Source organism: Salvelinus alpinus, chromosome 6 (assembly GCF_045679555.1).
Source record: "Salvelinus alpinus chromosome 6, SLU_Salpinus.1, whole genome shotgun sequence".
In the NCBI taxonomy this organism is placed as follows: Eukaryota; Metazoa; Chordata; class Actinopteri; order Salmoniformes; family Salmonidae; genus Salvelinus; species Salvelinus alpinus.
The window spans coordinates 39,947,788-39,960,176 of record NC_092091.1 but is presented as its reverse complement, the minus strand read 5'-3'; the positions used below and the strand labels follow the sequence as shown (position 1 = coordinate 39,960,176).

Here is a 12,389-nt window from a genome sequence, read left to right as displayed (position 1 = left end):
CCGATTTTGCAGGTTTTCCTACTTACAAAGCATGTAGAGGTCTGTAATTTTTATCATAGGTACACTTCAACTGTGAGAGACGGAATCTAAAACAAAAATCCAGAAAATCATATTGTATGATTTTTAAATAATTAATTTGCATTTTATTGCATGACATAAGTATTTGATCACCTACCAACCAGTAAGAATTCCGGCTCTCACAGACCTGTTAGTTTTTCTTTAAGAAGCCCTCCTGTTCTCCACTCATTACCTGTATTAACTGCACCTGTTTGAACTCGTTACCTGTATAAAAGACACCTGTCCACACACAATCAAACAGATTCCAACCTCTCCACAATGGCCAAGACCAGAGAGCTGTGTAAGGACATCAGGGATATAATTGTAGACCTGCACAAGGCTGGGATGGGCTACAGGACAATAGGCAAGCAGCTTGGTGAGAAGGAAACAACTGTTGGCGCAATTATTAGAAAATGGAAGAAGTTCAAGATGACGGTCAATCACCCTCGGTCTGGGGCTCCATGCAACATCTCACCTCGTGGGGCATCAATGATCATGAGGAAGGTGAGGGATCAGCCCAGAACTACACGGCAGGACCTGGTCAATGACCTGAAGAGAGCTGGGACCACAGTCTCAAAGAAAACCATTAGTAACACACTACGCCGTCATGGATTAAAATCCTGCAGCGCACACAAGGTCCCCCTGCTCAAGCAGGCGCATGTCCAGGCCCGTCTGAAGTTTGCCAATGACCATCTGGATGATCCAGAGGAGGAATGGGAGAAGGTCATGTGGTCTGATGATTCAAAAATAGAGCTTTTTGGTCTAAACTCCACTCGCCGTGTTTGGAGGAAGAAGAAGGATGAGTACAACCCCAAGAACACCATCCCAACCGTGAAGCATGGAGGTGGAAACATCATTCTTTGGGGATGCTTTTCTGCAAAGGGGACAGGACGACTGCACCGTATTGAGGGGAGGATGGATGGGGCCATGTATTGCGAGATCTTAGCCAACAACCTCCTTCCCTCAGTAAGAGCATTGATGATGGGTCGTGGCTGGGTCTTCCAGCATGACAACGACCCGAAACACACAGCCAGGGCAACTAAGGAGTGGCTCCGTAAGAAGTATCTCAAGGTCCTGGAGTGGCCTAGCCAGTCTCCAGACCTGAACCCAATAAAAAATCTTTGGAGGGAGCTAAAAGTCCGTATTGCCCAGCGACAGCCCCGAAACCTGAAGGATCTGGAGAAGGTCTGTATGGAGGAGTGGGCCAAAATCCCTGCTGCAGTGTGTGCAAACCTGGTCAAGAACTACAGGAAACGTATGATCTCTGTAATTGCTAACAAAGGATTCAGTACCAAATATTAAGTTCTGCTTTTCTGATGTATCAAATACTTATGTCTTGCAATAAAATGCTAATTAATTACTTAAAAATCATACAATGTGATTTTCGGGATTTTTGTTTTAGATTCCGTCTCTCACAGTTGAAGTGTACCTATGATAAAAATTACAGACCTCTACATGCTTTGTAAGTAGGAAAACCTGCAAAATCGGCAGTGTATCAAATACTTGTTCTCCCCACTGTATATCCCTTGGTTCACTCCAGACTTGAGTGCCCTTGACCAGCACAAAAACATCCTGTTGCGTACTGCATTAGCATCGAACACAAAAATTGCATCCCTTAAAGTCCATGGAGAATAAGAGCACCTCCTCCCAGCTGTCCACTGCACTGAGGCTGTCACCACCGATAAATCTATGATAATCGAGAATTCCAATAAGCATTTTTCTACGACTGGCCATGCTTTCCACCTGGCTACCCCTAACCCGGCCAACAGCTCTGCACCCCCCGTAGCAACTTGCACAAGCCCCCCCTCCTGCTTCTCCTTCATCCAAATCCAGATAGCTGTTGTTCTGAAAGAGCTGTAAAATCTGGACCCCTACAAATCAGCTAGACATTCTGGTCCCTTTCTTTCTAAAATTATCCGCTGAAATTGTTGCAACCCCTATTACTAGCCTGTTCAACCTCTTTCGTATCGTCTGAGATCCCTAAAGATTGGAAAGCTGCCGCGGTCATCCCCCTCTTTCTAAAGTCTTCAAAAGCCATGGCTGCAGGGGCAGTATTGAGTAGCTTGGATGAAAGGTGCCCAGAGTAAACGGCCTGCTCCTCAGTCATAGTTGCTAATATTTGCATATTATTAGTAGTATTGGATAGACAACACTCTGAAGTTTCTAAAACTGTTTGAATTATGTCTGTGAGTATAACAGAACTCATATGGCAGGCAAAAACCTGAGAAGTTCCACTTCCTGTTTGGATTTTTTCTGAGGTGGCAGATTTTCAACCAAGCTCTCATTGAAATTACAGCGAGAAATTGATGAGTTTTCACTTCCTATGGCTTCCACTAGATGTCAACAGTCAATAGAACTTTGTCTGATGACTCTAATGTGAATGGGGGCCGAAGGAGACAGGAATTAGTCACCACTGCCACGAGCTGACCATGCTTTGACCATGCGCGTTCAGGTGATAGGCAGCTCCGTTCCATCGCTGAACTGAAGTCAATCTAATTCTCCGGTTGGAACGTTATTCAAGATGTATGTTAACAACATTCTAAAGACTGATTCAGTACATCGTTTGACATGTTTCTACTGACTGTTATGGAACTTTTGGACATTTCGTCACGTTATAGTGGACGCGCTTTGTGACTTTGGAATTGTTTACCAAACGCGCTAACCAAAGTAGCTAATTGGACATAAATAACGGACATTATCGAACAAATCAAGCATTTATTGTGGACCTGGGATTCCTAGGACTGCATTCTGATGAAGTTCATCAAAGGTAACGAAACATTTATCATGTATTTTCTGGTTTCTGTTGACTCCAACATGGCGGCTAATTTGGCTATTGTTCTGAGCGCCGTCTCAGATTATTGCATGATTAGCTTTTTCCGTAAAGTTTTTCTGAAATCTGACACAGCGGTTGCATTAAGGAGAGGTATATCTATAATTCCATGTGTATAACTTGTATTATCGTCTACATTTATGATGAGTATTTCTGTTGAAACGATGTGGCTATGCAAAATCAATTGATGTTTTTGGAACTAGTGAATGTAACGCGCCAATGTAAACTCAGATTTTTTATATAAATATGAACTTTATCAAACAAAACATGCATGTATTGTTTAACATGAAGTCCTATGAGTGTCATCTGATGAAGATCATCAAAGGTTAGTGATTAATTTTATCTCTTTCTGCTTTTTGTGACTGCTATATTTCGCTGGAAAAATGGCTGTGCTTATTGTGGTTTGGTGGTGACCTAACATAATCGTTTGTAGTGCTTTCGCTGAAAAGCATATTTGAAATCGGACAGTTTGGTGGGATTAACAACAAGATTACCTTTAAAATGATATAAAACACATGTATGTTTGAGGAATTTTAATTATGAGATTTCTATTGTTTGAATTTGGCGCCCTGCACTTTCACTGGCTGTTGTCATATCGATCCCGTTAGCGGGGTGCAGCCATAAGAAGTTAACAAACAGATCACCGAACATTTCGAATCCCACCGTACCTTCTCCACTATGCAATCTGGTTTCCCGAGCTGGTCATGGGTGCACCTCAGCCACGCTCAAGGTCCTAAACGATATCATAACCGCCGTTGATGAAAGACAGTACTGTGCAGCCGTCTTCATCGACCTGGCCAAGGCTTTCGACTCTGTCAATCACCGCATTCTTATCGGCAGACTCAATAGCCTTGGTTTCTCAAATGACTGCCTCGCCTGATTCACCAACTACTTCTCAGATAGAGTTCAGTGTGTCAAATCGTCGGGCCTGTTGTCCGGACCTCTGGCAGTTTCTATGGGGGTGCCACAGGGTTCAATTCTCGGGTCGACTCTTTTTTCTGTATATATCAATGATGTCGCTCTTCCTGCTGGTGATTCTCTGATCCACCTCTACGCAGACGACACCATTCTGTATACATCAGGCCCTTCTTTGGACACTGTGTTAACAAACCTCCAAACGAGCTTCAATGCCATATAACACTTCTTCCGTGGCCTCCAACTGCCCTTAAATGCTAGTAAAACTAAATGCATGCTCTTCAACCGATCGCTACCCGCCCGCCCGACTAGCATCACTACCCTGGACGGTTCTGACTGAGAATATGTGGACAACTACAAATACCTAGGTGTCTAGTTAGACTGTAAACTCTCCTTCCAGACTTACATTAAGCATCTCCAATCCAAAATGTAATCTAGAATCGGCTTGCTATTTCGCAACAAAGCCTTCTTCACTCATGCTGCCAAACATACCCTCATGAAACTGACTATCCTACTGATCCTTGACTTCGGCGATGTCATTTACAAAATAGCTTCCAACACTCTACTCAGCAAATTGGATGTAGTCTATCACAGTGCCTTTTGTTTTGTCACCAAAGCCCCATATACTACCCACCACTGCGACCTGTATGCTCTCGTTGGCTGGCCCTCGCTACATATTTGTCGCCAAACCCACTGGCTCCACGTCATCTATAAGTCTTTGCTAGGTAAAGCCCCGCCTTCTCAGCTCACTGGTCACCATAGCAACACCCACCCATAGCACGTGCTCCAGCAGGTATATTTCACTGGTCATCCCCAAAGCCAACACTTCCTTTGGCTGCCTTTCCTTCCAGTTCTCTGCTGCCAATGACTGGAACGAATTGCAAAAATCACTGAAGCTGGAGACTTATATCTCCCTCACTAAATTTAACCATCAGCTGTCAGAGCAGCTTTCCGATCACTGGACCTGTACACAGCCCACCCGACTTCCTCATCCCCATATTGTTATCTATGTTTTTGCTCCTTTGCACCCCAGCTACTGTGATTGTTTGGTTGCGGGACGTGGGACAAAGGGCCAAAATGCAGGACTGTCCCACACAATCCGGGACATGTGTTCACCCTAGTTGCCATACCAGGCGGTGATATAGCCAGACAGAATGCACACAAACCCACACACACACACACACACAGACACACTGAGCAGTGATAATCCCCACTCCACTGTAAGTGTGGAGCTGTGATAGCAGTACTGCATGCTGGGAAGGCGACATGCCTGGAGGAGGGTTTTGAGATCCACATTAGCAAACGCACGTACACACACACAAACAATCTCATTAGCTTGGCAGTATAGTATTTCTAGCTCCCTACTGGGCTGTAAAGCTATTTTGTGTGTGTGTGTGTGTGTGTGTGTGTGTGTGTGTTTGTTTAGGAGTAGAGGAATCTGGATAAACACTGGAAATGGAAAATCTGCTTCTTTAGCAGTTCGGGCCCCTGCACTAGTGTAGTGAATAGGCCTACAGTATGTGTTTGTGCAGTGAAAGATTGGGTGTAGGCCTATAGGATGTATATGTTATGTTGATGGCCTTATAGGTATACCTCCACTGTTGTTCAGATTTTATTTAATATCAGGGCTTTTTGTGTTCATAGTGATATTCACATTAAGTATTGTGTGTAGGCTGTAGCAACAGAATAGTCCGTTCTCAGTAGTGGGTGGAGATTAAATATACCGTAAACACGCCCATACAGTTGAGAGGTAGTTTCAAATGTCGTGACGTAGAGGATTCATAAACAGGGATTGGACCATAAAATTAGGAGTTAGAATACGAAATAATTAATTTAAAACTATATAAGTAATTTAAAAGGCAAACAAACTAAATAAGTAATTTAATACGATCTCTATGGATTGGACCCGTAAAGAAATGGAAAATAACATTGAATAACTGGATATGAACAGAGCATAGCCATGTAGCTACCGATAATACAGATTGACAAATCTCGCAGCTCTGACGTCGTTGGCCCCCATGCGCAAAGGGATTGGCCGAATTGGACAGCGACTATTTTAGGTCTGCTGCGCTAGAGCAGAAGGTAGAGACTGTTTCAAACTCCCCTACCTCCATCTCTGGGAGCTAGATGGAACCAGGATCAGCGGGTCCAACCCACATTGCCTAACCATGGCAGGTCCTGCAAACGCCGGTATGAGCCCCTGGTACTCCTCTGGATCTCGTAACGACGCTCCCTCCCCACTCCCAGCCCTTACCGAGGAGAAGCCGCGGAAGAGGAGAGCATTTTGCCTGCCTCGGATGAAGTCCAAGAACCGCAACGACAGTGGCAAGCAGCGGCAGCAGCTAGAGCAGCAACCCGTGGCAAACAACAACAATATGCCTTTCATAATCCACTGCCAGATCGGGAAGGAGATCAAGCACATATGCAGCAACTGCCGTGGCGCAGACCCTCGGGACGGTGAGTGGAGGGAGAAGAGTGTTGAGGTTCTCACAGCAGCAGCAGCAAGAGGGAGATGTTTTGATCTCCTCCATTTCATGTTGGCGCTGCTCCTCCAAATCGACCGCTCCCTTGCCTTGCACACTGCCTGTAACAATATGCCCCATCGCGGGCGGTTTTTCTCGATGGACGGGCTGCGGAGACTTTTTCCAATCCTAATAGCACTACTCGGAGTCAGACTATTTATGTGGCTGTATGAGTGTATTGGTTGTTTTTGATACATTATTGGATATAGGCGTAGGTTATAGCATTAGAATAGTCTGTTTATACTTCTGCTGGGTTTTTACATGTAGGCTGTTACTATTTTATTATGCAACAATGTATCCACTCGGCTAGATGCAATTATACTGTATCATCAAAGCAGACAGACAGCACTACTTTGAATAGTTCACTGAGGTTGTACTTTGTAGGCTATACAAACACAGGGCACATTGATTCACCAAGATAACAGACATGCTAGTCAACTGAAATCATGTTGATATGTGGTTTTATCAAGTAGCCCCAATCCAGAATATCTATAGTGATTGAGAAGGATCTAGAATCACCTATAACTGCAGATAAGATAAAGTAGTAGGTTGCTACTGTACTGTGACCCACCCTCCTATGTCCCTGCCAGAAGCTATTCCAGGAGATGGATTCGTTTTTCGTTCTCTCCTATTATACACAGTATGACCAAATTCCCTCAATGTGCACATATCACCAAGAACACTCCCACCTTCATCATGATGTGGTGCAAATGTGAGGTCAGGGGGCAGTGCCATTGAAGGCATATAACACTCTCACTCACACACACTTACTGCTTGTGCAGACTAAGAGGTGTGTGTGTGTGTGTGTGTGTGTGTGTGTGTGTGTGTGTGTGTGTGTGTGTGTGTGTGTGTGTGTGTGTGTAAGAGCGAGACAGTCAGTATTTTTATTTGAATTTGAACAAGAACAAAAATTCCAGCCTGTTGGGAGTTTAGAGGTGAGTGGAGGTTAGAGATGGAAAAATTGAGTAAGGACTCGAAGTGCAGAGCATTCACTGTATTTACTTTAGAACAGTCTGACATCTCCCTCACAGGGCAGAGATCATCATAGCTCAGGGAGAGAGCGATGGAGAGATGGGTGAAGAGAGATGTGAAAAAAAATAAAAAAAGAGAGAGATTGAGAAGTTTCAATGGCACTAAACTGGGCTGTGTATGTACATCATATTGAGAAAAAATTTAAACCTCATCTGGTAACATTCCCTCTTCATCATTCCTTGTGTAATGATGTCTATTTCCATGGTGTCTTTATGTATTAATTAGAATGATTCTTTCAATTGCTCCTCTGAGTTCCACATACTTTGAATCGTATTGTTTTATGGATTATGTGACTGGTTTCTCTCCTCTTCTCTCGTCTTTTCTCCTCTCTTCCAGTTGAGGAGGTGGAGCGAATAGCGGCAATGCGATCTGATTCGCTGGTCCCTGGCACACACACCCCTCCCATTCGGCGGCGGAGCAAGTTTGCCACCCTGGGGCGTCTCTTCAAGCCGTGGAAATGGAGGAAGAAGAAGAGCGAGAAGTTCAAGCAGACGTCTTCTGGTGAGAACCATATCTAACCTTTAACCCTAAGCCCTAAACCAGGGGTGTCAAACTCATTCCATGGGGGGCCTAGTGTGAGCTGTTTTTGTTTTTTCCTTTCAGTTAAGACCTAGACAACCAGGTGAGGGGAGTTCCTTCCTAATCAGTGACCTTAATTCGCCAATCAAGTCTAATGGAGGAGCGAAAACACGCAGACACTCTGCCCCCCGTGGAATGAGTTTGGCACGTTCCCTAAACCCTAACCCCGAAGCCCTAGGCCTTGCTTTCTACCTCTCCCCTAACCCTAAAATCTACCACCCTAAGCCCTAAGATCTAACCCTTGTATTCTACCTCTCTGCTTGCCACCTAAGCACTCCCCCTGCCCCACAGTAGCCGCACTCTTATGTCATAAAGCTACAACATTTAGTTGTAGAATAGATCACTGTCTCACCAGCTCACCCCCTAGGAGGAACAGTATGACTCCATTATGTTGACAAATGTAGGTACTATGAGGCATGAGGCAGAAGGCAGTGCTAGGTGGCTATATGCTACAGTATATGATGGTTGTAGGCTGTACAGAGCTGGGCAGATAGGGGCTGTACTGGTTGATGGTTATATTATGTAACAGGGGATCAGCAGTTATAGCACATATGTGCCATGAAACATCAGAGCTAGGTGCAGGGTGTATGATAGTTATATTATGGTTATGTAACAGGGGATCAGCGTGAATGCTGTAGGTCAGCTGTAGCTGTATATTATCGCCAACCGGATCAGTGGGGCCAACGATAACACAGGAGACTGGAGCTACGTCCAGGCTATTCTTTAAAGTTTAAACAGTGGGATTATTACAGTGTGTGTGCGTGCGTGTGCATGCGTGTTAGACATCAGCAAGACCAGACAGACTTTAGAGCATAATAGTCCCCTTAAGCCTTTTTATAAATGATTTGAAATTAAAAGTACCAAATACTGCTACAGAACATTTACACAAGATCAGTCTTGTTCATCAAAAATGTAGAGAATAGCTGTGAAATTGTGAAAATTCCCTGCAGATTCAGTTTGATGGCAGATACTGGAGTTCCAGCTAACAATGTCACTTGAATTGAATAATGATCCAAAATTAAATTAAGATATCTAATATAATGTTATACCATTGTTATGGTATAATATCTACACTGTAAAACATTTCCTGTAATTTTTACAGTAAATTACTGGCAACACAGTAGCCAGTAGGTTACTGTACATTTACAGTAGATTACTGGCAGCACAGAAGTCAGTAAATTACTGTAGATTTACAGGACATTTACTGAAACACACATTTCCAGCATATTACTGTAACAGCTGACTACAGCAACATGCTGTATTTCTAGAATTTACATTGCATTACTGGAAGCACAGTAGTTAGTAAACTGTTAGATTTACAGTGCAGGCAGCAAAACAGGTGCACAGTACTATATTGTACAATTTTACAACAGTGTAGCGGAATGCCGTTGAGCCCCCTTAATGCATTGCTCTTTACTGTACTGTAATATAGAACTGTACATTTATTGCAGTAAATTTACAAAAATGAATTACAGTGTTATAGTTTGTTATGCAAGGTAGTCCACACACACACACACACACACACACACACACACACACACACACACACACACACACACACACACACACACACACACACACACCAGTGGGGCGCCGTCTTTCTAATCTCCTGCTGCTCCCCCAGCTGTCGGTGCAGTTTATGCTTTTTTTCTGAACAGAATTATTGTGGCATGTTAAAATAATGGCATACATTTTGGCATAATTCAAACAGTCACACATATTCTCGCAGCCAATATACTGTATGTTGACTGTTACACTAACCGTGCAGTATTTTTTTCACAGGACCCTAGCCATAACTGGGTTATGATTCAGACAGAGACCAATGTATCAGAAAAAGATCGTGGTGATTCTGCTGGCCAGTTATAAGCACAGTGAAGTTGGTGATGAAGTAGAATAGAGTAGAATTCTGCACCATATGATGTCAGTTAATGTTGTTGTGATGTCATATCCTGTACCCTCAGTCCTGGAGAGGAAGATGTCGACCCGGCAGAGCAGAGAGGATCTGATCAAGAGAGGAGTGATGAAGGACATCTATGACAAAGGTGAGGGGTCAGAGGGAATAGAGGAGAAGACAGCAGAGGGAGGTTGGAACGCAGAGACTTTTGGCAAAACTGTTGTAGTTGTTCTTTGTCGCGTAATCAAAAATACTTTGGGCGGAAATGAAGTCAAGTCATACAGTCGGCACCACAGCATCCACATGGATTGACTCCAGGCCAGATATGTACTGTGAACATGTTATATATACAGTGGGGAGAACAAGTATTTGATACACTGCCGATTTTGCAGGTTTTCCTACTTACAAAGCATGTAGAGGTCTGTAATTTTTATCATAGGTACACTTCAACTATGAGAGACGGAATCTAAAACAAAAATCCAGAAAATCACATTGTATGATTTTTAAGTAATTAATTTGCATTTTATTGCATGACATAAGTATTTGATACATCAGAAAAGCAGAACTTAATATTTGGTACAGAAACCTTTGTTTGCAATTACAGAGATCATACGTTTCCTGTAGTTCTTGACTAGGTTTGCACACACTGCAGCAGGGATTTTGGCCCACTCCTCCCTACAGATCTTCTCCAGATCCTTCAGGTTTCGGGGCTGTCGCTGGGCAATACGGACTTTCAGCTCCCTCCAAAGATTTTCTATTGGGTTCAGGTCTGGAGACTGGCTAGGCCACTCCAGGACCTTGAGATGCTTCTTACGGAGCCACTCCTTAGTTGCCATGGCTGTGTGCTTCGTGTCGTTGTCATGCTGGAAGACCCAGCCACGACCCATCTTCAATGCTCTTACTGAGGGAAGGAGGTTGTTGGCCAAGATCTCGCGATACATGGCCCCATCCATCCTCCCCTCAATACGGTGCAGTCGTCCTGTCCCCTTTGCAGAAAAGCATCCCCAAAGAATGATGTTTCCACCTCCATGCTTCACGGTTGGGATGGTGTTCTTGGGGTTGTACTCATACTTCTTCTTCCTCCAACACGGCGAGTGGAGTTAGACCAAAAAGCTCTATTTTTGTCTCATCAGACCACATGACCTTCTCCCATTCCTCCTCTGGATCATCCAGATGGTCATTGGCAAACTTCAGACGGGCCTGGACATGCACTGGCTTAAGCAGGGGGACCTTGCGTGCGCTGCAGGATTTTAATCCATGACGGCGTAGTGTGTTACTAATGGTTTTCTTTGAGATTGTGGTCCCAGCTCTCTTCAGGTCATTGACCAGGTCCTGCCGTGTAGTTCTGGGCTGATCCCTCACCTTCCTCATGATCATTGATGCCCCACGAGGTGAAATCTTGCATGGAGCCCCAGACCGAGGGTGATTGACCGTCATCTTGAGCTTCTTCCATTTTCTAATAATTTCGCCAACAGTTGTTTCCTTCTCACCAAGCTGCTTGCCTATTGTCCTGTAGCCCATCCCAGCCTTGTGCAGGTCTACAATTTTATCCCTGATGTCCTTACACAGCTCTCTGGTCTTGGCCATTGTGGAGAGGTTGGAATCTGTTTGATTGAGTGTGTGGACAGGTGTCTTTTATACAGGTAACGAGTTCAAACAGGTGCAGTTAATACAGGTAATGAGTGGAGAACAGGAGGGCTTCTTAAAGAAAAACTAACAGGTCTGTGAGAGCCGGAATTCTTACTGGTTGGTAGGTGATCAAATACTTATGTCATGCAATAAAATGCAAATTAATTATTTAAAAATCATACAATGTGATTTTCTGGATTTTTGTTTTAGATTCCGTCTCTCACAGTTGAAGTGTACCTATGATAAAAATGACAGACCTCTACATGCTTTGTAAGTAGGAAAACCTGCAAAATCGGCAGGGTATCAAATACTTGTTCTCCCCACTGTATATCTCTCTCTCTCTCTGCAGACGGGGCGGTAGTAATGAGAGGAGAGGAGGAGAAGATGGAGAACGGGAGGTCTCCAGCATTAGGAGGGTCTGATCCATCGCCATGTGATGGAGCTGAGCTGATGGATGGAGCAGGGTCAGCCATAGGTACGTCTCAGGCCTTCTATCAACACTCTCAAGCAATGGTTCATAGTCTCTCACTGTGCTGTTACATGACATCTGATTGGTCAATGTTGTTCTCAAATCGCAGGCCTTCTCCCAATATGCTCACCTACTGGTTCATTTCCATTCACCCTGTTCTAACATATCATCTGATTGATTCATTCTATGTCCAGGTACAGTTGAGTTCCAGATGTCTGGAGAGGGGGCGTGTCCACAAGACCACACCCAGAATCCCAGCCAGCCTCCACCCACTAAGAAGGTTATGGTGTATCCAGGCGAAGGGGCTGGGGCAGAGTCATCACATCACACCATAAAACATAAAAAACAACCCCCAGTGCTACCCCCCAAACCGTTCAACAGGCTGCCCAACCACATCACAGGTCTAGCCCTGTAATCCTCTGTGTCTATGCGCGTATCCCTGTGTCATTCTTTGCGTTGACT

General features: G+C 44.2%; 1 protein-coding gene across 3 annotated transcripts in view; it reads left to right on the top strand.

The window, feature by feature from the left end:
- phactr1 (phosphatase and actin regulator 1) overlaps positions 1-12,389 on the top strand; it is a 66,917-nt gene that overhangs the window by 43,783 nt on the left and 10,745 nt on the right. For 2 of the 3 annotated variants that reach the window (XM_071406607.1, XM_071406608.1), the window contains exons 2-5: positions 7,693-7,857; positions 9,897-9,977; positions 11,808-11,933; positions 12,122-12,328. In XM_071406607.1, the coding sequence (XP_071262708.1) occupies positions 7,693-7,857; positions 9,897-9,977; positions 11,808-11,933; positions 12,122-12,328 (579 nt within the window). Of the gene's footprint in view, positions 1-5,812; positions 6,260-7,692; positions 7,858-9,896; positions 9,978-11,807; positions 11,934-12,121; positions 12,329-12,389 lie in introns of those variants that run through there. The other variant, XM_071406606.1, reaches the window with a different exon arrangement.